Source organism: Tamandua tetradactyla, chromosome 5, assembly GCF_023851605.1.
Source record: "Tamandua tetradactyla isolate mTamTet1 chromosome 5, mTamTet1.pri, whole genome shotgun sequence".
In the NCBI taxonomy this organism is placed as follows: Eukaryota; Metazoa; Chordata; class Mammalia; order Pilosa; family Myrmecophagidae; genus Tamandua; species Tamandua tetradactyla.
In genome coordinates, this window is record NC_135331.1 from 99,624,992 (window position 1) to 99,648,316 (window position 23,325).

General features: G+C 44.3%; 2 protein-coding genes across 8 annotated transcripts in view; one reads left to right on the top strand and one right to left on the bottom strand.

The window, feature by feature from the left end:
* CCND3 (cyclin D3) overlaps window positions 1-10,642 on the bottom strand; it is a 103,759-nt gene extending 93,117 nt beyond the window's left edge. For 2 of the 3 annotated variants that reach the window (XM_077161788.1, XM_077161786.1), the window contains exon 1: window positions 10,534-10,642. The gene's annotated coding sequence lies outside the window, so the exon portion shown is untranslated. The remainder of the gene's footprint in view (window positions 1-10,533) is intronic. The other variant, XM_077161787.1, reaches the window with a different exon arrangement.
* Window positions 10,643-11,980: 1,338 nt separating this feature from the next.
* TAF8 (TATA-box binding protein associated factor 8) overlaps window positions 11,981-23,325 on the top strand; it is a 48,780-nt gene continuing 37,435 nt past the window's right edge. For 3 of the 5 annotated variants that reach the window (XM_077161781.1, XM_077161779.1, XM_077161780.1), the window contains exons 1-4: window positions 11,981-12,044; window positions 12,809-12,965; window positions 15,636-15,734; window positions 16,042-16,104. In XM_077161781.1, the coding sequence (XP_077017896.1) occupies window positions 12,000-12,044; window positions 12,809-12,965; window positions 15,636-15,734; window positions 16,042-16,104 (364 nt within the window). In that variant the 5' untranslated portion in view covers window positions 11,981-11,999. Of the gene's footprint in view, window positions 12,086-12,178; window positions 12,591-12,808; window positions 12,966-15,635; window positions 15,735-16,041; window positions 16,105-23,325 lie in introns of those variants that run through there. The other 2 variants (XM_077161782.1, XM_077161784.1) reach the window with 2 other exon arrangements.

Genomic DNA, 23,325 nt, shown 5'->3' on the forward strand with positions numbered 1-23,325 from the left:
AAAATTACCTATTGCAAGCTACAAACTATAACAGTAACACCTTAATATTCTTTCATCAACAGTAACAGGTGTGCCACGTCAACAACCAGGCGGGGGAGAGAGGGGGAGGAGATGATAAGGGGTATGGGACGTTTTGGGTTTTGTGTGTGTGTGTCTAACTGATATTTTTCATTTTGGATCACTGAAAATGGTCTAAAATTGAGCGTGAAGATCGCACAACGAGGTGATGGTACTGAGAGGCATGGATTGTACACTATGGATGGAATACATGGTATGTGAACATATCTCAATAAAATTAAAAAAGGAGTGTTAAAAAAGGGGCATCATCTGTAGTAAGGATAAGTATTGTCTTATGAAATTATTGTTTTATATGTATATATGTATACATGTAAATGTGTTTGCATGTATGTGTGTAAAATAGGTCGTCAAGAAAACATTTGTAGTTGTGAAAAACATTGCCTAATTGGACTTGAGTTACCTAAGAATAATGAACAAGCAGTCTCTATAGATGTTTTTTATATTTCTCCCCACCTTTTCATTACCTAGCAAAATGCACTTCCTTGCCAACAGAAACTGTATATTTGAAGGTCCATCCACTACTCATGCCTATAGACACTTTCCCCTCTTAATTAACGATACTTAATGGTAACGGACACCTTTTCCTTCTGATTTTTAAATTTCTGTTACTGCTATTAGCATCCTGCCAGTCACCCAGGCTGAAGAAATTTAGGATGTCCTTGATGACTCTCATTCATTCATGTTCTGAGCACACAGAGACAGACATGAGAGGAAAGCAGCCAACTACAGCCCAGCGCAGCATACTTCCTGGAAGAAGTGTGCGTGGTGCCCGACGAGGGTGGCACAGAGCAACTTCGCAGGGCAGCTGATGCCTCATAGCTTCCTTTCCAAAGAATGACTAAGTTTGTTGTTTTTACCTTCAAAATCCTTTACCAAATCACCCCCTTGTTTCCATTTCTACCGTCGTCACCTTAGTTTCAATCCTTTTTATAGTTTGTGTAGATTCCCTCTCTTGCCAATTCTATTATTCTACTGCTGCCCTAGAAACTTCCTAAAACAGCTCTGATTATGCCACTACCTTGCTCAGAAGTATTCAATGGCTCCCTATTACCTGCTGAATAAAGTGGAAACTTGCCAGTCCAACACTCTCAATGTGGCTTCTTCACCACTGCCCCAAATCTTCTTTCCAGTTTCATGTCCCACCAGACAAGCTGTTCTCTAGACCAGATCATCAGCAAGTTTCTCTCTTTCCCAACTACAGATCTGTATGAGGTGGATTTTCTTCCTCTACAACAACTAAAACAACATATTGCAACAGACTGATGCAGAAGCAGTTCATAAGAATCCAGCTGTCTCCTATTAAGCCAGATATTAAAGAGATTTGCAAAAATGTCAAACAAGGCCATACTTCGCTCTCAATTTTTCTGTTATTTTTAAAAATATGTTATTTATATTAACATGCAATGACTCTCATTGTCATTTTAAAGGAATTCATAATTTAAAAACATTCTTGTTTTAAATTTTGTATTAGCAATTAAATATTGATAGATACAATCTATAAGAACAAAAGCTCTTTGGGGTCTTTTAGGGTGGGGGCTTTTGAGGGTGTAAACAGTTCCTGAGACCAAAAGCATTTGAGAACTGCCGCCAGAAGTCTGATGTGCAGATGCCTACGGGACCTCTAAAATGCCCTAGTGTCTCCATTCTTTTCCCCGACTCACATTTTACCTCTCGGCCCTGCTGTATTGCTGGATTTTTTAAACCATTAAAAAACAATAAGAAATGGTCAAATTAAGAATAATTATTGCTAGAGGAACAATACATGATGAGAAATAGCCATAAATTATTTTTTTAAAAGTCAGTAATAATTCAGAAAAAGAAGTAATTCCAATAATTGTCATAAAAGTAAGAATAGAAAAATGATTTCTATATTGTGGCTTTCCATAAAAACCTAGAACAGTAGGAAAAATAAAAAGGCACAACAGCAGTCGCCATTTAAAATTGCTACTGAGTAATTTCTCATCAAGTCCACTCCTCTTCTATTTTCCCAAACGCTGCCTCTGAGAAAAAATTCCTGGTTAACCTGTCCTAAAGCAACTGCTCCTTCTTCCAGATTGCCACAGCTTGGAACCTTTCTGGTGGCATGGCTCGCCTGCGGGATGGGGCTAGGGTAGACTGCACACTCAAGTGCTAACGGTGCACATTTAACATTCACAAATTCAATGCTATCTACTGGAGAAGACACCAATCAACAATAGAAACTTACATACTTTTTATACAAAATGTGGTCCTTTAACCCAAGTTCAACCTAACGCTCAACCAAAGACTCAGCCATATGTTGCAATGATGGAGGGAAAACTAGCTATACTGTAGATTTCTTAGAGATAGGAAAGAATACCCAAATCATGTACACTATTCTTGTGAACAATCTAAGGAGGCTTCCATAGTAATTCTGATAGATACACACAAGCAAGCATGTATATGTGTGTGCACTTTGTATTTTTGTGTTTTGTGTTTACACTGACCTTGAACCCAAGCATAAAACGTGGCTCCACTATATCTGTGGAATAGACAAGGGAAGGGTTCTAAGTCCTCTGAGACTCATGGATGTTGGATGACTATATGACATGGGTGAGCCCGGGAGTCCTAGACCTATGCAGTCCTGTTCTCTGGACAGGGTATGGCATCGACCCTGGGCAGGGGAGCTGCCCATTTCTGGGTGTGTAGCTGGTGCCCCACTTGCAAGCCAAGATCACTGATTCAGGACTGGTACCCAGCCTAATCATCAACTCCAGAAGCACGCCCACAGCCACAGCCCTGGTGCTACACTCCTACCATAGCCTGGGCCTTGGGGGAGAGAAAGGAAGGGAAAGTGAGCATTGCAGTGGGAGATGGAGGAAAGGCTTGTTTGCACCATCACCACCGCTGAAGCGATATGGTCAGGCTGATTCATACAGGGCTCTCCAGACATGTCAGGCTCAGCCCCACCTAGCAGAGCTCACATTCACCACCACCCACTATTGCTTCCTGGGTTGTGTATGACATCTGACCTGCACACTGGGGCGGGGCAGGCATCCTTGCTCCTTTCCCTCCATCTTGCTTGACTGTGCAGACAACCTGAAGCCCCACCAAGAGTACTGAAGGATCCAGGAAGCTCTGGGCTTACCCAGGGAGATTTGCATGAAGGCCATCACAACTCCACACACGCACACTGGTAGTATAAAATACAACCCTCAAACACGGAGGCGGGTCAGGGGCCTGCCAGCCTGCTCTGTCTGCCCTGAGAGAGACCGTATCTCAACAGGGGACCTGGTGTCTTCTCACACTCCCCGGGATAGATGGGTGCATATGTGCACACATACACACACACACACACACACACACACACACACAATGTGCAGGAGAAGTCTGACTCAGGACAGAATTCTTTCAGCCGCCAGGCTCTGCAAACTGACAAGCTGTAAGACCCTGGACAAGTTACTTAATCTCTGCGCCTCAGTTTCTTCGTCTGTAATATAAAGAAACTTCATAGAATTCTTGTAATGAGAAATGAGCTAATAAATATACATATTTATAAATATAAACACACACACATATATAAATAAGTATATATATATATATATTATATGTAGGCACTGGAATGGTACCTGGCACATGGAAGTGTGGTATAAAAATAAGCTATTTTTACTAGCAACATCTTCATCACTGCCACATAACCGGGAAGAAATGCGTGTTCAGAGAAACGCACACCACAGATTCCCACAGAACGCGGAGAGTGAGTCCCAGAAGCTGTGTCAGAAAAAATCAGGGAAAAAGCACCAGGAGAGAAGGGCTTTGTGAGGACCGCCCAGGAGCCCCCGGACTCATACCAAGTGGTTGCAGAGAGGGTGGTTTGGATTAGAACACAAGAGGCTGGGGAAGGGTGGGAAAAGACTCGGTTTGGGTTTCTTATAAGAAGAGAGTTGGGCCTTCACACACACTCAGAGGGGAGAATGGCGGGTGACGACTGAGGCGGAGGATGCCGGGGCCGCCAGCCAGCCGCAGCCAGGAGGAGGCAGGGGACGGACTCTTCCCTACACACTCCACAGGAGGCATGGCCCTGCTGGCACCTTCATCTCAGACTTCTAGCCTTCTGAGAGAAAATAGGTTTCTGCTGTTCGAAGCCAGAAGAAGGAGAAGGAGGAGAAGACGATAACTTTGTTTCTTTGGAAACCCTTAAGAGGCCTCAGAGAAAAACTCAGCCAGGTCCTAGAGGTAGAGGTAGAGTCTGGAAGAAACGAGAACATTCTACTCCTTGGCCTACACTCAGCCACTGGGATATCTGAGAGCTTGTAACCCCAAGATCCTCTCTCATTGTGATGAAAATATATGCCACATTGGAATGGGCTTCAAGTTTGTGGTTCTATAGAAGACACTACTTACAGGGAATACAGCACTCTTCCCCTCCACAATTCAAAGACAAAGTGATATAGACTTGCCAGACAGGAATAAACTTTCTCGTGGATCTTATGCACAGCTGACTCCTTTGCACCCAGGAGAGCTTAAAAAACAGGAGCACAGAGGGGCATGGGTGGTTCGGTGGCAGAATGCTTGCCTTCCATGGAGACCCGGGTTTGATTCCCAAATCATGCACCAAAAAGAGAAACAAAAATAGGAGCACAAGGCAGATTTTGTGGGTAGCAGAAAGAAGCCTCCCTGGAGCAGGCAGACACTGGCCCCCTGCGCCCATCCTCCCGGCCCCCTCCTCCTCCCACAGCCTCTAACACCTCCAGCTGGAACCCAAGTTGGGCTCTTCCTCCCAAGCCCTGCATCTGTCTGAGGCCCCTGCTCTAGCTTCCTTTCCCAGAACTCGAGGACCCCAGGGGAGGGGGCAGGGAGAAGCAGCCGGGAGGCAGGAGAACAAGAAAGGGAGGGGAGAGGCGGCTGGAGCACACAGAGCTGGGGCCAGATCTGGGAGTTTCTGGGACAGCCCCAAGTCGAATCATTCTGTCCAACTATCTGACCACAGACCAGATCCTGTAAGCCTATTTTTATTTTAGAAAATAGGGTGAAATGAAACCATAGATGGAATGGTGAAGAAAGAAACCGACACTGTTCCTTTCTTTGCGAACAGCTCCCACGCCCACCCCAGGGAGCTCAGGCTGGGAGGTGATCGTGATGATGACATGACAACAGTGAGCGTGTGACCTCCCCGGCACTTCGCGTAGGTTATCTCACGAGCCTGGTGGAGACCATGGACTCTGAAGCCAGGCAGCCTCAGCCCCTTACTCTCTGCGCAACCTCGCCGCACCTCAGCTTCCTCATCCATAAAGGGAGAATACTAGTACCTCCCTCACAGGACTGTTGTGAGGACACACAAAAAGGTAACCATTATAAAGGACTTGAATGTCTGGCATATAGTAGGCATTCAACTAATATTAGCCATTTTTAATCCTCACGATGACTCATAATGTAGGCTACAGTTATGCCCATTTTACAGAAGAGAAACCACAACTTCACGTAGCCAGTAAGGAGTAAGCACTCAAACCGGGGTGGTTTGTCTGCTGAGCACAGGCTCTCAGCCTCTCCGTGAGAAACAGCACAGCTTAGTGGTCATGTGCCCAAACTTTACAGCCAAATGGCCTAGTTGGGCTCCCAGCTCAGTCACTGACTGGTTGTGTGAACTGAACGAAGCAAGCTACTTAACTTCTCAGTGCCTCAGTTTACTCATCTGTAAAAATGGGCTGCTGCCTCATAAGGCTGTAGGTGTGCAGGGGTGGGGGTGGGCATTATGTGAGTCTCTAAGTGTCGAGCGTTTGGAACATCATTAGTCGCAGCCTCGTTCTCTAGGCCTGCCTTCCACACGCCTTCTGGCTGCAGCGCTTTTAATTGCATTCTCCCAGTCCCAGCTCACCCTGAGCCCTGCCCGCGGTGTGTCCAGAGGCTCCGACGACGGAGAAGCAAGTCGATCTGGGCCAACAAACAAGACCCCAGCAGCCCTTCTCCTCCACCTCCTTTCGAAAGGCACTGCCTCAGCTCCCGCTCTCTCACCTTAGGGGTGGCTGCCTTGGGGGAATTTCAGCCAAGGTGGGAGAACTGGTCAGGCCACTGGGGGCAAAGAGTTTCAGAAAGGTGGGGTTTTTGAGGCCCCTAAGGGAGATGACAATGGACTCTGTGCCTTCTGAAAGTGCAGGACAGCCCAGGAGGCTCTGTGTACCCTGCCATGCTGGCGAGGCTGCTGGCCCTGCTCTCTGTTTCGGACACGCAGGGTGGGCCAGGGAGTGGAAGGAGAAGGTGTGGGAGAAGGGAGGATGCCCCATGGCAGAGGCCTGCACGTTCTGTCCTGCGCCAGGAGGAGACATAACAGCAGGAGCGACTCTCTGGCCACGACATGTAGGCAGTGTGGGCGGGGTGGGGGAGAGGGCCCGAGACCAGCTAGCTGTAGACGGACCAGGTGGCGCTCTTCACCCGACCCGATCCAGACACCCCAAGCCATGACTGGGCAACAGCCCCCCCTGGTGGGCAGAGGAGGGAACCGCCATGGGTCCTAAGGGAAGGGAGCAGAGGGCCTACAAGAAAAGGGGGAGCTGGTGAATAATCATAATAGTGGTTTAGAGGTGGAAGAGGCTTTGAGGTCATCTCGTTTGCAGAAGGCCTCCTACAGCATCTGTTCAAGACTCATATAGATGGAGAACTCACTTCATCAGGAGGGGGTTAGGCGATTATTTGCTGGAAAAGTTCTTAGGCTCTTTGGAAATCTGCCTCCCTGAAATTACCAGCAGTCCCCCCACCCAGGGGGCTTCCCAGGGCAACTTCTCAAATATCTGAAATACAGATGTAATATCCCTCCTAAAACCTCTCCCCACTTACTTCAATCTTCCAAAGTTTGATTCCAGCCTTTCACAAATTGCATCTTTTCCGGACTTGATTATACTTTTTAAAAACATATTAACTTTTCTTAGTTTAGAAACATTCCATTTCACCTTCAGTTTTTTCTTCTTGAGAGCATGGACCCAGGAAACCCCTTCCAATTCTATCCCCAAGCCATCCCCTCCCCACACTAGCAGCGTCATTTTAAAAATCTCTTTGGATCTCAAGTTCCCTATAGTTCAGGACCTATTATGTTAAGGAAGTCAATTCTCCAATTTGGGAGTTCATTTAGAAATCAAGAGCCCAGACTTTGAAATCAGATAGATCTTTGTTCAAATCTATAATAGGCCACTTACTAGCTGTGTGACTTTGAACAAATTTCCCAGCACTTCTGAGCCTTGATTTCCTCCTCAACTATAAACTGGGAATAAAGGTATTTGCTACCTGGGGTTCTGATGAATACCAAATGAGATAATGCAAGTAAAACCCTTAGCACAGCTCCAAAGTAGCCATTTTAGCCACATTCCTCGGAACTTAAGGACTGTGTGTGGGGGTGGGGGGCGGTCTTTGAGGAAGAGAAAGATGGAGGGGGGTCTTTGAGGAAGAGAAAGATGGAGGGGCAGCGAGGAGGAAAAGAGACTTTCTAGAGTTACTCTGCTTTTCCTAACCAGCACGAATCCCAGGTGAAATGCAGCAAATCGTAACTTGTTCCTATTTCATTTCCAGGGTTGTCCCTGGCCACCTACTGTGATAGGGGTGGGGACAGGATCTGGGGCCTCTTTGAAACTCTGAAGGTTTAAAATTTAAATGCCTCTGAGGGCAAGATAAACACACCTACTGCTCAGCAGGGAAAGGGAAACTTGGCAGAGGCCGCAGAACTTTCCCCACCCCCAACCCCCCCCTAAACTTCCTCTTGTGGTTTCTCAAGAGAACAACCTGTTCCCCACTGTCAAGTGAGCCCCTGGAGCAGGGGGCTGGGGCTGCACCCATTCTAAGACTGAGAGTGGAAGGTATGTGTGTCAGGTAGTGAAGCAACAGCCCGCAGGCTGTGCGGTTCTGAAGGTTCACAGCCTGGCTACCTGTAATCTCATGGTGGCCACCCTCTCCCCTGTTCACACCTCTCCCCTGCTCACACCTCTCCCCTGCTCACACCTCTCCCCTGCTCACACCTCTCCCCTCCACGCCCTCCAGGGTCAACATTTCCTTCTCAGCACACACCTGAATGAGGTGATTTGACTGCAGGCAGAGAGGGACCACCTTAGGGCCCCCCAGACCCAGGCAGGGGGGCCCCTTATGAGAAACCTAGAGTTGCAGAAAGGTGAAGAGAAAATGGCTGGAACCCGTGGCACCTCTGCCCCGTGGTCTGGCTCACATCATGGGCATTTTCCCAGCCTGCCTGGAAGGGATGGGAGCAGCTACACAGATGCACCTTTGGGATGCAGCAGCTGTGGGGAAGAGACCATGTAAGCCTCAAGGTTGCTCCTACTCCTTGAACATCTTCCCCTCACTCAGCTATCAAGGTGGACTGTTCCTCTTGGAATCTAGAATATGAAGGTCTCTGCTATTCTTTTAAGATGACCAACACAGGTATCTTGGCTCCTCACATCCCTAGATTTGGGCATATTACTTTCATGTCAAGAAGTTCTTGCACCTAACCTTGACTTCTCTGGGGTTATTTACATTCCTCCTTCCTTTTGGTGAGTGAGGATTATACAGGGAAACAAAATACACACAGGGGTGTCAAGAAAAGTATATCGGCTCAGTGCAGTCCCCCCAGGCCTATTCAAGGTGGGTTGGAGCTCCCTGTAAACAGTACAAGCACCCGAACTCAGCTATCAGACTGCTGCTCACACTCCTCTGCAGCACCCCAAGATTGGAGGACCATGGACTCCCCTTAAGTAACTCCTAAGTCTTTGGCTCAAGTGCATCTTCTATGTGGTCAGTTAAGGAGGCAGCTGAGCCAAGTGGTTAAGAACAGGACATTCCAAGTCAAGTGACTGGGGTTTAAATCCCAGATCTTCCATTTCTTTCCCGCATCTTCCTTCAGAAGATTACTTATTCCCTCTGTGCCTGAGTTCCCTCCTCTATAAGGTGCGCCTTCCTCTTAGGTCTGTAAGGAGGATGAAATGAGATACTATACCTAAAGCACTTAGAAGAGTGCTTGACAGTGCCATATAAGCATGAGCTAGGATTCTGAGCCTCCCAGGGAAAGGAAGCAGGAAGGAGAAGGCATCAGGGCTATGGTGGGCAGGACTGGTCACAGACTGGGATCCTACTGGAATTCTCAGAGGCTCTCTTAACTCTCAACTTCAGGAGAGCGCGGGGAGAGGCTCTGACTTGTTTACCACTGTATCCCCAACACCTAGCCTGTATGGGCACATAGTATGGCCACAACAAATAGGTAATGAATGAATTAATAAACTCAAAGAAGTCCAGGAATGGAAAGGGCAGAAGAATCTGTAGGTAAGCAATGGGAGATCCAGTTCTCCTCACACATGTCTGGTCCCAAGTGAACTGAGGTGGTGGGCGTGAGGCAAGGATTTGCTGGAGGAACTAGTCCCAATATCCAGGGATGGGGAGCAGGTGCCCAGGATGCTGTGGGTTGTCTCCTCACTCCCAGGTGCACCCTCCCAGCTGAACTGCACCGTGGTGCTAGAAATTCCTGGGTTCTTGGGAATCAGCTCAGAAACTTGTCTTTCCCAGCATTCACCAACTTCATTCCTGCCTCATTCATGCCTAGGCAGTGAGTTAAAGAGAGCAGGACCTCTGCCTCTCTGGTCCCCATTTCACCCCAGTGCCAGCACCACCATGTTGAGTACAGCTCTGTAGAAAGCTTAAGTTCCCCCCCAAACTTCCACCACTTCTCTGCCTGGAGAACGATTCATTCTTCAGAATCCATCCCAAAGGTCCTCTTCTCTCTGAGGCTTACCCCAGCCACCCTTACCAGAGACCCTGGCCGCTTATCTTTTTTTTTTTTTTTTCCGTTCAGTGTACTGGCACCTTATCTCTTGTTCTGCAACCCACACTGGCCATGGATGAAAAATATTTTGCACTCTCAGCACCCCACACAATGCCAGTCATACAACAGGTGCCCAGTCAATGTTTGCAAATGAACAAATTAATGCTCCCTTAGTAACCACAACCAGTATCTTCAATGTTTCCTCAAAAAACAAGCGTTTCTTCAAAGACACATAGGAGGCTGAGACCATCACTTGTCCAAACATCAAATACGATAGAAGAACGAACACTGTGGGGTCCCTGCACCGAGTCCTGACCTCTGACCTCCCTCCCTTAGCCCTGGCTGACCTGAACACTCCAAGCTCCTGCCCACACCTGTCTCTAAGGTCTGAAGAGCCGGGTCAGCCCAGTGAAGCCACTGGCCTTGCACACCAGCTTATGGGGAGGCTGCGGACACAGAGAGAACTGGGGCGCGAGGTTCCGGCTCACATCAGCGGCTTCGTTCGACCCGGTGCAGAAAAGCTGCCACAGAGGGAAAGTGAGCCGAGCTTTGGGGACCAGCGGTGAGGTGACGAGGTGCGGTAGCTCATAACCCACCCATCTCCGACCCACTGTTCGGGGTCTCCAGCCTGAGTTTCCGGGCTCCAGCGAAGGGGCGCAAAGCTGACAACCCAGTCCATCCTGGCTTCTCCAGCCCCCCAAGCCTACCTCTTTGGCATGTGAGCCCCTCGGGGCACGGACAGTGGCCCAAACGTTCTCTCCCGCAGCCTCTGGCTTCTGTCTTTGGGGAGGGGGCGTCGCATACACCCGCCGCGGGGCAGAACACGCGCCCCTCCCCCCAGGCGCCCAAACAAAACCAGTCTCCACCCCCGCAGGGGCGGCATGTTTACAAAGTCCGCACCGCGCCGCGGATCCAGAGTTTAAAGCCGGGCAGGAAGTGGGGAGGAGAGGGCGGGGGAGACAAAGGGGCTGGGTGCTTTGCTCGTCCCCCTTCCCCCATTCCCCCCTTGCGCCGCGGGGTGGCTCATCCGGCGCCGCGCACCCCCGCCCCACGTGCCGGAGGTGAGGGGGCTCCACCGAGTCAGGTGTGGGCGGCAGGGCAGGCGCCGCTCAGCTTTCCAGACTTCTGCCTTCTGGGCGTTCGCGACTGATCTCCACGCGCTATCCAGGAAATCAACGACATTAAGCGCTATTTCTAACTATACGCCAGGCACTGTGACCAACCCTTTCTGTGTATTATCCCTTTCCTGGTGTCCCAGTTTTCCAGAATGGGAAACCGAGGCACAGCGGGCTTAGATAGTGCCCGGAGTCCCACAGCTGGTACGTGTACAAACCCAGCGTCTGCGCCCTGCCAGGTACCCTGCAATCCCGAATGAATAAGGCGCGGTGTAGTCGCTGCCGGAGGATCCCCCCAGCATCGCGGGGCTGATGGGCGAATAAACAAAATCCACAGGCAGCCGCGTGGACGCAACTCTCTGGGAATGGGTGATCTAGGCACGGGGCTTCGCGCCGAGGGCGCCTCCCGGAATTTGCTCTCTCCCTCCACCACCACCCCACCCGCCACCTCGCAAATACTTGCGGATTAATCGAGGGTAAGAAGGCAGAGGAATGCAATGGGTGAACCTAGACTAGGGGGGCGTTAGGCTCTACTTCCAAGTAAGCCCCTGATGGACTGCAGGGCCGTCGGGTTCTTCATGTACAAAACCATAAGTTTGTACGTTCCCCATCTTACACGGTCAGGAGAATCACCTGGGAGCTTAAGAATACAGATTCCCAGGTCCCTTCCCCAGAGGGCCAGTCTTTGGGGCTCGGTTGCGCCCAGCCAGGTGTTACTAATAATCAAACGAGTTTGGAAAACTGCTAGAATAGACGAACTCCTGGCTCGTTCCAGGGTCTGCTCTTTAGAGAAACGGTTTAATATTGAAATAGGTTTCTTTTAACTCAGGAAACTGAGGGCGAATTTTCCTGGCCTATTCTCAGGCCCAGTGGAGCCCCATGAACCCTTTGCTCCAGAAAGATCACGTGTGTCAGGGGCATCAGACTGAACCTTGGCCAGTCCCTACTTCCAAAAGCCCAGAGGGGAGCGCGCCGCCCCGCCCCCTGGTCACCCCTCCCCGCCACGCGACTACAAGTCCCATCCCGCCCTGCGCTCACGCACACCACGCAGGAGCAAGATGGCCGACACGGCGGCTTCGGCCGGGGCCGGCGGCTCCGGAACGGTAAGAGCAGAAGGCGTAAAGTCGAAGCCGAGAGAATTTAGGTATTCCTTAACTCCCCCTTGGCCTGAGCAACAAGCTCATACCCAGGAATTTAACCCACTGTAAGCTCCGAGTGGCGGTGAGTCTTTCGGGCCGTACGGCCCCCCCCTCCTGGAGACTTGGCGGCGGCCATCTGAGTTGGTAGACCTGTGTCCTGATTGGTTCGTTCCCTTTTGGTGTGGTTAGGAACCCGGAACACTGTCTGATTGGTCCGAAGAGGCCGTTTTCGCCTTCTTATTGGCTAACCGAAGTTGGAAGGGATTCCTGTTTCAAAATATTTAGCTTCCCTGCCTTTCCTTTGCTCTCCTCTCCTAAGCATCATGTAGTGGTGGTGTTTTAGTTTTCATTGTTAGTGAAGTGGCATAGGATGGAAGGAAAAGAGAGAGGCTTCTTTTTTCTAGGAGATGACTTGAATTCAATCCCATCCTGTGTTTCCTCAGTTGTGTATATTGATACTCTGCCAAAGGAGAAAGTAAAAGAGCCATTTTGTGTTATTGAAATTGTTAGGTAGGCGAGGCTCTCTATATTTGGAGGCTTTTGGGTGCTCACTTATTACTCAGTTTTCAATTTCTATAAGTCCAAACACCCGGGGCTATTACATTTTGAATACCTATAAATAAGTATTTAGCAAAGAACTATTGCTTACCATAGACTGTGTGTAAACTGTGTGATAGCATCTCTCAAGTTCCGTGGTTGAAAATCTGTCTCTGTGGGCTGGTTCACAGAGATCAGGAAGTAAACAGTCCACTAACCCTGCTGATAACTACCATCTGGCTCGGAGGCGAACCCTGCAAGTGGTTGTGAGCTCCTTATTGACGGAGGCAGGATTTGAAAGTGCCGAGAAAGCATCAGTGGAAACATTGACAGAGATGCTGCAGAGCTGTGAGTATTGGGAAACAAGAAACTTTATATTCTATGCTCTGTATTTTGATAATGTTAAGAGAGGATTTAAGAAAGAGAAGAGCATAGTAAAGTGATCTGCAGACTCTAGAATCAGGTAGACCTAGGTATAAATCACCACTCTAATGATAGCTTAATAGCTTGAGTAAGTCACAACACCTGAACCTCAGTTTCCTCATTTGCAAAATGGGATACTGCACCTCACAGAGTCATGAAGAGCAATGAGATAATATATAAAAAGCACTACATGTGGCTAATATTACCACTGTAAATAAATCTTACAGTTGGGGAGCCAAGACAAATTCCTATAAAATGAATGCCACCACATTATATAATCAAATGCTTTATTGTATAATACAAAGAATGAGGATGAATGAGTTTTATAGACTGGAAAAAACACTTTAGAAAGGAAATGTCTTAAGGTTTAGAAATTTGGTATGGTCTCACATAGGCTCTTTTGCATGTACAATGTAGTTTCTTGTTGGGAACTTTTTTGGGGAGGGGGCTTACAGGAGAGGAATGTTTAAGATCTTTTCTTTAGGGGTCAGCACCTATGAAAGGAAGTGGGAGAAAGCATGTTTGGGTAGAGGAAGAAGTTGAACTATAGTGAAGGCCCAACAATGACTTGGCCAACTCAACGTGTTGCTTTACAGCAATTATTGTCCCTTCAGAGTGTCTAACATCAGCCAAAAGATCCCTGCTCTAGTAGCTCAGTCAGTAGAAGCAGGCTGCCCCAGGATAATCTCAGGTGAGGTGGCTCTCTACAGCTGATGTTTGGAACTTTTAGAATACCAAATGTTTTCCTAAAGCAGTAATCTCAAACTTTTTGGTCTCAGGACCTCTTTAGATTCTTAAATATTGAGGATCTCAAGGAACTTTTTTATATGTGGCTTTATATATAGATGGATATTTGCCATATTAGAAAATAAAACTGGGAAATTTAAATGAAACTGAGAAAATTTTAAAACATAAGACTATACAGGCACACATTCTGTTATCTGTCAGAGCCAGGACATCCTCATAGAGTTCTATAGCCTCTGGAAAACTCTGTAAGAGAGAATGAGAGTGAAAAAGGCATATAAAGTTATAATTTTTTTTTTTTTTTTTTTGCATGGACAGGCACTGGGAATTGAACCCAGGTCTCCAGCTTGGCAGGCAAGAATTCTGCCACTGAGCCGCTGTTGCACCGCCCTGAAGTTTTAACTTTATTGTAAAAATACATAAACCTTGTGGATTTCTAAAAAGATTTTGGGGACTTCCAGGGGTTCCCAGACCATACTTTGAGAAACTTTGTCATGAAGAAATGGATTAATAGTTCCCAACAAACAAAAATTCAGTTCTTAAAAAGATCTTGGAAAATATCATGTTAAGTGAAATAAGCCAAACACAAAAGAAAAAATATTATATGATCTCACAGATATGAAGTAGTTAGAATATGCAAATTTATAGAATCTTAAGTTAGAATACAGGTTACCAGAGATGGGGAAATGGAGAGTTAATGCTTAATGGTTACAAAATTTCTGCTTGGGGTGATGAAAAAGTTTTGGTAATGGGTGATAGTTATGGTAGCACAACGTTATGAATGTAACAAACATCACTGAATTGGGTATTTGAAAGTGGTGAAAATGGGAAATTTTAGGTTGTATATATTCTATTAACGTTAAGAAAACACACACAATAATCAACTTAGAACTGTACAACATAGAGTGAGCGAGTGAGCCCTAATGTAAACTATGAACTATAGTTTATAGTATAATTATGATAGTATTGTTTTTCAGTTGTAACAAAGGTACGATACTAATGCAAAATGCTATTAATAGGGAAAACTGTGTAGGGGGAGGGGTGTGTTGGAACTCTGTATTCTCTGCATGATTTTTCTGTAAACCTACAACTGCTCTAATTTTTTAAAAATGGGGGGGGGATCATCTGATCTTGCAATTTAAAGTTTAGAGACCTTCATAGTGAGGCAGTTCTTTCTCATACCACTGAACAAGAGACCTTTTCTCTCAGAGGAAATGGTTGCCAGTGAAGGGGATGGAGGTGAATAGTTGGAAAGTTATGAGTATTAGAGCAAAAAAGGCTTGGAAATAGTATAAATGTTCACTCTTTTAGCTGAAGGAGTACCAAGGATGGATGGATTAAGTTGAGGACTTGCCTAAAACTTGGGCACTTCCATTTTATCAAACCCCTCGACCAGCAGCTCCTTACCCCTTGGGGGCCCTTTTGTGCAACTAATGAAAGCCTTATTCCCCTGGTTTGCTTTTATCTTGAAGAGAGTTATCAAGAGAGGGTTCTTCTGAGCCCATTTAAAAGACCTTCTAACTCCCTGTTAGGGGTTCAGCAGAGTTGGGAGTTTAAACCATTTCTCTACAATATTGTTTCTCTTTCCGTGTTCAGTATCCAATGATACTGTATCCCAGAAAAAGGCAGTTTTTTGTGTGTAAAATTCAGCACAATTTAAGAGTATTCATATCTCTCTTTCATCTCCAAAGCTCTTTCATGGAGCCCAGATTCATAAACTCCATTTTAGATACTTTCCCCTTTCTCCTAAAGGTCTTTAGCATGAATATTAATTATAGATAAGCTTCTGGCGAAATAAACAGAAACTTGCCCACCAGTGAATAAGACTTTATGCTTTTGGTCCCTTCCTAGACATTTCTGAAATTGGGAGGAGTGCCAAGTCTTACTGTGAGCACACGGCCAGGACTCAGCCCACACTGTCGGATATCGTGGTTACACTTGTTGAGATGGGTGAGTGTACTTCCAGTTTCCAGTTCTTCAATGCAACTGAAGTGGAGTTACGAGAGCTGAAGGAACCCCAGGAGTCAGCCAGATCTGCTCAGTGGTTTTAGATCCACTCTTGTTCCCCTGGTTTGCTTTTATCTTAAAGAGAGTTATCAAGAGAGGGTTCTTCTGAGCCCATTTAAAAGACCTTCTAACTCCCTGTTAGGGGTTCAGCAGAGTTGGGAGTTTAAACCATTTCTCTACAATATTGTTTCTCTTTCCATGTTCGGTATCCAATGATCTGGACTGTGAATTTTGTCTTCCTGTCTCTTAGGTTTCAATGTGGACACCCTCCCTGCTTATGCCAAACGGTCTCAGAGGATGGTCATCACTGCCCGTAAGTGACTTTGAACTGAGGTACTCAGTAGGTACTCATTTAATGCTTGTGAAATTAATTTCATTGAATGGAGCAGAGATGGGTGTGGTAGTTGCTTCCTTCTTAGGGTCTCCTTTCTGTTTTTCAGGGATACCCTACAGTATAATCTTTATGTGGGATAAATAGGATTAGAATGTAATGTTCAGTCACTAGAGAGGCATACTATCTCTGAGATGTTGCATACTATCTCATGCTTTAGCCCCAGAAGAGTAGCTGATGCTGCTTGAAAAATGTAGAAGTTCTTGTTTTTCCTTAGGTCAGGAGTCAGTAAACTATGACCTGTTTGCCAAATCAGGCTTGCCACCTGCTTTTGTTAATAAAGCTCTATTGGAACACAGCCACGCTCCTTCACTTTCTTATTATACATCATTGCTTTTGTGCTCTGAACAGCAGAGGTGAGTAGCTGTGACAGAGACTGTATGACCTGTAAAGCCTAAAATATTTGCTATCTGACTCTTTACATAAAAAGTTTGCTGTACTTACCTTAGATAAAACTGAATGCAGTGAGCTGAGCATGGTGTGACTGGTTTGGATTTGTAGGACCTGGGGAGAATTGGCTTAATTTTTTTTTAAATTTATTTATTAATTAAAAAATAAAAAAAACAATATACATAATCAGTAATTCACAATATCATCACTTAGTTGCATATTCATCATTTCTTAGAACATTTGTATCAATTCAGAAAAAGAAATAAAAAGACAATAGAAAAAGAAATAAAACGAACACAGGAAAGAAAAAAAAAGATTATACCTACCATACCCCTTACCCCTTGCTTTCATTGATCACTAGCATTTAAACTAAATTTATTTTAGCATTTGTTCCCCCTATTGTTTATTTTTATTCCATATGTTCTACTCCTTTGTTAACAAGGTATATAAAAGGAGCATCAGACACAAGGTTTTCACAATCACACAGTCACATTGTGACAGCTGTATCATTATTCAGTCCTCCTCAAGAAACAGGCTACTGGAACACAGCTCTACATTTTCAGGCAGTTCCCTCCAGCCTCTCCATTACATCTTAAATAACAAGGTGATATCTACTCAGTACATAAGAATAACCTCCAGGATAACCTCTCGACTCTGTTTGGAATCTCTCAGCCATTGACACTTTGTCTCATTTCCCTCTTCCCCGTTTTGGTCAAGAAGGTTTTCTCATTCCCTTGATGCTAAGTCTCAGCTCATTCTACGAGCAAAATATTTCAACTTTATTCACTAATGTCAGTTCATATCAGTGAGACCACACAGTATTTGTCCTTTAGTTTTTGGCTAGTCTCACTCTGCATAATGTTCTCAAGGTCCATCCATGTTGTTACATACTTCATAAGTTTATTCTGTCTTAAAGCTCCATAATATTCCATCATATGTATATACCACAGTTTGTTTAGCCACTCGTCTGTTGATGGACATTTTGGCTGTTTCCATCTAGCTGCAGTTGTAAATAATGCTGCTATAAGCATCGGTGTGCAAATGTCCGTTTATGTCTTTGCCCTTAAGTCCTCTGAGTAGATACCTAGCAATGGTATTGCTGGGTCATATGGCAATTCTGTATTCAGCTTTTTGAGGAACCGCCAAACTGCCTTCCACAATGGTTGCACCATTTGACATTCCCACCAACAGTGAATAAGTGTGCCTCTTTCTCCACATCCTCTCCAGCACTTGTCATTTTCTGTTTTGTTGATAATGGCCATTCTGGTGGGTGTGAGATGATATCTCATTGTGGTTTTGATTTGCATTTCTCTAATGGACAGGGAAGTTGAACATCTCTTCATGTGCCTTTTTGCCATTTGTATTTCTTCTTCTGAGAAGTGTCTGTTCAAGTCTTTTTCCCATTTTGTAATTGGATTGGCTGTCTTTTTCTTGTTGAGTTGAACAATCTCTTTATAAATTCTGGATACTAGACTTTATCTGATGTGTCATTTCCAAATATTGTCTCCCATTGTGTAGGCTGTCTTTTTACTTTCTTGATGAAGTTCTTTGATGCACAAAAGTGTTTAATTTTGAGGAGTTCCCATTTCTTTCTTTCTTTCTTCAGTGCTCTTGCTTTGGGTGTAAGGTCTATAAAACCGCCTCCAAGTATAAGATTTATAAGATATTTCCCTGCATTTTCCTCTAACTGTTTTATGGTCTTAGACCTGATGTTTAGATCTTTGATCCATTTTGAGTTAACTTTTGTATAGGGTGTGAGATATGGTGGGTCCTCTTTCATTCTTTTGCATGTGGATATCCAGTTCTCTAGGCACCATTTATTGAAGAGACTGTTCTGTCCCAGGTGAGTTGGCTTGACTGCCTTATCAAAGATCAAATGTCCATAGATGAGAGGGTCTATATCTGAACACTGTATTCGATTCCATTGGTCGATATATCTATCTTTATGCCAGTACCATGCTGTTTTGACCACTGTGGCTTCATAATATGCCTTAAAGTCAGGAAGCTTGAGACCTCCAGCTTTGTTTTTTTTCCTCATGATACTTTTAGCAATTTGGGGCACCCTGCCCTTCCAGATAAATTTGCTTATTGATTTTTCTATTTCTGAAAAGTAAGTTGTTGGGATTTTAATTGGTATTGCGTTGAATCTGTAAATCAATTTAGGTAGAATTGACATCTTAACTATATTTAGTCTTCCAATCCATGAACACGGTATACCCTTCCATCTATTTAGGTCCTCTGTGATTTCTTTTAACAGTTTCTTGTAGTTTTCTTTGTATAGGTCTTTTGTCTCTTTAGTTAAATTTATTCCTCAGTATTTTATTCTTGTAGTTGCAGTTGTAAATGGAATTCGTTTCTTGATTCCCCCTCAGATTGTTCATTGTTAGTGTATAGAAACACTACAGTTTTTTGAGTGTTGATCTTGTAACCTGCCACTTTGCTGTACTCGTTTATTAGCTCTAGTAGTTTTGCTGTGGATTTTTCAGGGTTTTCGACATATAGTATCATATCATCTGCAAATGGTGATAGTTTTACTTCTTCCTTTCCAATCTGATGCCTTGTATTTCTTTTTCTTGTCTAATTGCTCTGGCTAGAACTTCCAACACAATGTTGAAAACAGTGGTGATAGTGGACATCCTTGACTTGTTCCTGATCTCAGGGGGAAATTTTCAGTTTTTCCCCATTGAGGACGATATTAGCTGTGGGTTTTTCATATATTCCCTTTATCATTTTAAGGTAATTCCCTTGTATTCCTATCCTTTGAAGTGTTTTCAACAGGAAAGGATGTTAAATTTTGTCAAATGCCTTCTCTGCCTCAATTGAGATGATCATGTGATTTTTCTGCTTTGATTTGTTGATATGATGTATTACATTAATTGATTTTCTTACGTTGAACCATTCTTGCATACCTGGGATGAATCCTACTTGGTCATGATGTATAATTCTTTTAATGTGTTGCTGGATTTGATTTGCTAGAATTTTGTTGAGGATTTTTGCATCTATATTCATTAGAGAGATTGGTCTGTAGTTTTCTTTTTTTGTAATATCTTTGCCTGGTTTTGGTATGAGGGTGATGTTGGTTTCATAGAATGAATTAGGTAGCTTTCCCTCCACTTCAATTTTTTTGAAGAGTTTGAGCAGGATTGGTACTTATTCTTTCTGGAATGTTTGGTAGAATTCACATGTGAAGCCGTCTGGTCCTGGACTTTTCTTTTTAGGAAGCTTTTGAACGACTGATTCAATTTCTTTACTTGTGATTGGTTTGTTGAGATCATCTATTTCATCTTGAGTCAAAGTTGGTTGTTCATGCCTTTCTAGGAAGTTGTCCATTTCATCTACATTGTTGTATTTATTGGCATAAAGTTGTTCATAGTATCCTGTTATTACTACCATTATTTCTGTTGGGTCAGTGGTTATGTCTCCTCTTCCATTTCTGATCTTATTTATTTGCATCCTCTCTCTTCTTTTTGTCAATCTTGCTAAGGGCCCATCAATCTTATTGATTTTCTCATAGAACCAACTTCTGGTTTTATTGATTTTCTCAGTTGTTTTCATGTTCTCAATTTCATTTATTTCTGCTCTAATCTTTGTTATTTCTTTCCTTTCGCTTGCTTTGGGGTTAGTTTGCTGTTCTTTCTCCAGTTCTTCCAAGTGGACAGTTAATTCCCGAATTTTTGCCCTTTCTTCTTTTTTGATATAGGCATTTAGGGCAATAAATTTCTCTCATAGCACTGCCTTTGCTGCATCTCATAAGTTTTGATATGTTGTGTTTTCATTTTCATTTGCCTCGAGATATTTACTGATTTCTCTTGTAATTTCTTCTTTGACCCACTGGTTGTTTAAGAGTGTGTGGTTGAGCCTCCACATATTTGTGAATTTTCTGGTGCTTTGCCTATTATTGATTTCCAACTTCATTCCCTTATGATCTGAGAAAGTGTTTTGTATGATTTCAGTCTTTTTAAATTTGTTGAGACTTGCTTTGTGACCCAGCATATGGTCTATCTTTGAGAATGATCCATGAGCACTTGAGAAAAATGTGTATCCTGCTGTTGTGGGGTGTAATGTCCTTAAATGTCTGTTGGGTCTAGCTCATTTACTGTAATATTCAAATTCTCTGTTTCTTTATTGATCCTCTGTCTAGATGTTCTGTCCATTGATGAGAGTGGGGAATTGAAGTCTCCCAACTATTATGGTAGATGTGTCTATTTCCCTTTTCAGTGTTTGCAGTGTTTGCCTCATGTATTTTGGGGCATTCTGGTTCGGTGCATAAATATTTATGATTGTTATGTCTTCATGTTGAATTGTTCCTTCTATTAGTACATAGTATCCTTCTTTGTCTCTTTTAACTGTTTTACATTTGAAGTCTAATTTGTTGGATATTAGTATAGCTACTCCTGCTCTTTTATGGTTGTTATTTGCATGAAATATCTTTTCCCAACCTTTCACTTTCAACCTGTGTTTATCTTTGGGTCTAAGATGTGTTTCCTGCAGACAGCATGTAGAAGGATCCTGTTTTTTAATCCTTTCTGCCAGTCTGTGTCTTTTGATTGGGGAGGTCAGTCCATTAACATTTAGTGTTATTACTGTTTGGGTAGTACTTTCCTCTACCATTTTGCCTTTTGTATTTTATATGTCATATCTAATTTTCCTTCTTTCTACACTCTTCTCCACACCTCTCTCTTCTGTCTTTTCGTATCTGTCTCTAGTGCTCCCTTTAGTATTTCTTGCAGAGCTGGTCTCTTGGTCACAAATTCTCTCAGTGATTTTTGTCAGAAAATATTTTAATTTCTCCCTCATTTTTGAAGGACAATTTTGCTGGGTATAGAATTCTTGGTTGGCAGTTTTTCTCTTTTAGTAATTTAAATATATCATCCCACTGTCTTCTCGCCTCCATGGTTTCTGCTGAGAAATCTACACAGTCTTATTGGGTTTCCCTTGTATGTGATGGATTGGTTTTCTGTTGCTGCTTTCACGATCCTCTCTTTCTCTTTGAGCTCTGACATTCTGACTAGTAAGTGTCTTGGAGAACATCTATTTGCATCTTTTCTCTTTGGGGTATGCTGCACTTCTTGTATCTGTAATTTTAGGTCTTTCATAAGAGTTGGGAAATTTTCAGTGATAATTTCTTCCATTAGTTTTTCTCCTCCTTTTCCCTTCTCTTCTCCTTCCGGGACACCCACAACATGTATATTTGTGCGCTTCATATTATCCTTCAGTTCCCTGAGTCCCTGCTCATATTTTTCCATTTTTTTCCCTATAGTTTCTGTATCTTGTTGGGTTTCAGATGTTCCGTCCTCCAGTTCACAAATCCTACCCTCTGTCTCTTGAAATCTACCATTGTAGGTTTCCATTGTTTTTTTCATCTCTACTGTACCTTTCATCCCCATAAGTTCCGTGATTTGTTTTTTCGGACTTTCCATTTCTTCTTTTTGTTCATTCCTTGCCTTCTTCATATCCTCCCTCAGTTCATTGATTTGGTTTTTGATGAGGTTTTCCATGTCTGTTCGTACATTCTGAATTAGTTATTTCAGCTCTTGTATCTCATTTGAACTATGAGATACAAGAGCTGAAATATGGCCCTTTGACTGGGCCATATCTTCAATTTTCCTGGTGTGATTTGTTATTTTTTGTTGGCGTCTAGACATTTAGTTACCTTAATTAGTTTATTCTGGAGATTGCTTTCACTTCTGTTACCTAGGGTTTTCTTGCTAGATGAATTTATTGTCTATCTGTTCTTTGACCTTCAGTTCAACTTTTTCCAGGCCTCTAGCTTAGGTTTTGTTTAACAGACAATACTTTTTCAGTTCTTGTTTTCTTGTTTCTTGCCTTGCTTGTATGGTGCCTTTTCCCTCCCCACCCTTAGGAGGGTCTACATAGGTATTATAGACTCCAGCCGGGTTTTCCCGGACTAAACTGGCCTCCTCTCAGTCAACTGTGTCAGTTTTCCCTGAGGGTGAGACCCAGCAGGTTATAAGACTTTCCTGTGAAGTCTCTGGGCTCTGCCTACGGGTCGCACCAGCAAAAGATGTTGCAGCGCTTTTAACCTTGGAAGACTCTCCCTGCTGGGGGCATGGTGGAGACGGAGAGGTTGTAGGCTGGTTTTAATGGCTTCAAATTGCCAAGCCCTGGGGTCTGAATTCCCTGAGAGAGGGATTCCACCTGAGTTGGGCTTCACCCCTCCCCTGGGGAAGGCACAGGTGGGAGACAGCCCTGAAAGCAGCCCGTTTCTACCTATGCCTGGGGCAGTTGCAGCCTGAGAAGTCCCGCTGCTGAATCCAGAGGCTGCCAAGTCTCCATAGTAACGCAGCCACTAAAACCTCCCTTTCCTCCCCTTTCCTCTTTTTCTGTGAGCCCAATGAGCAAACTCTGCCTTGACCAGGTTTAGAGTCTCTTTTCTTTCCCTCTGGGAAGCTGCCCGTGGGGGAGGGGCGCCAGGCGCTGAGTCTTGGGGACCTCACAGTTTTGGGGAAGCTTGTAGCCGGTCCAGCTGGTCCAGACTAGGGTACACTGTGTGTCTGTTCACTGACGTGGCTCCGGGAGCTGTTCTGTACTGTTTCTGGTTATTTAGTAGTTGTTCTGGAGGATGAACTAAAACGTGCACATTGCTAAGCCGCCATCTTGGCCCCTCCAAATTGGCTTAATTTTTAAAAATTTTTTAATTTTTTAAAAAATATAACAACAAACAAATGCAAACATTCATAACTTATGATCATCCCGTTCAACATATATAATCAGTAATTCATGATATCATCA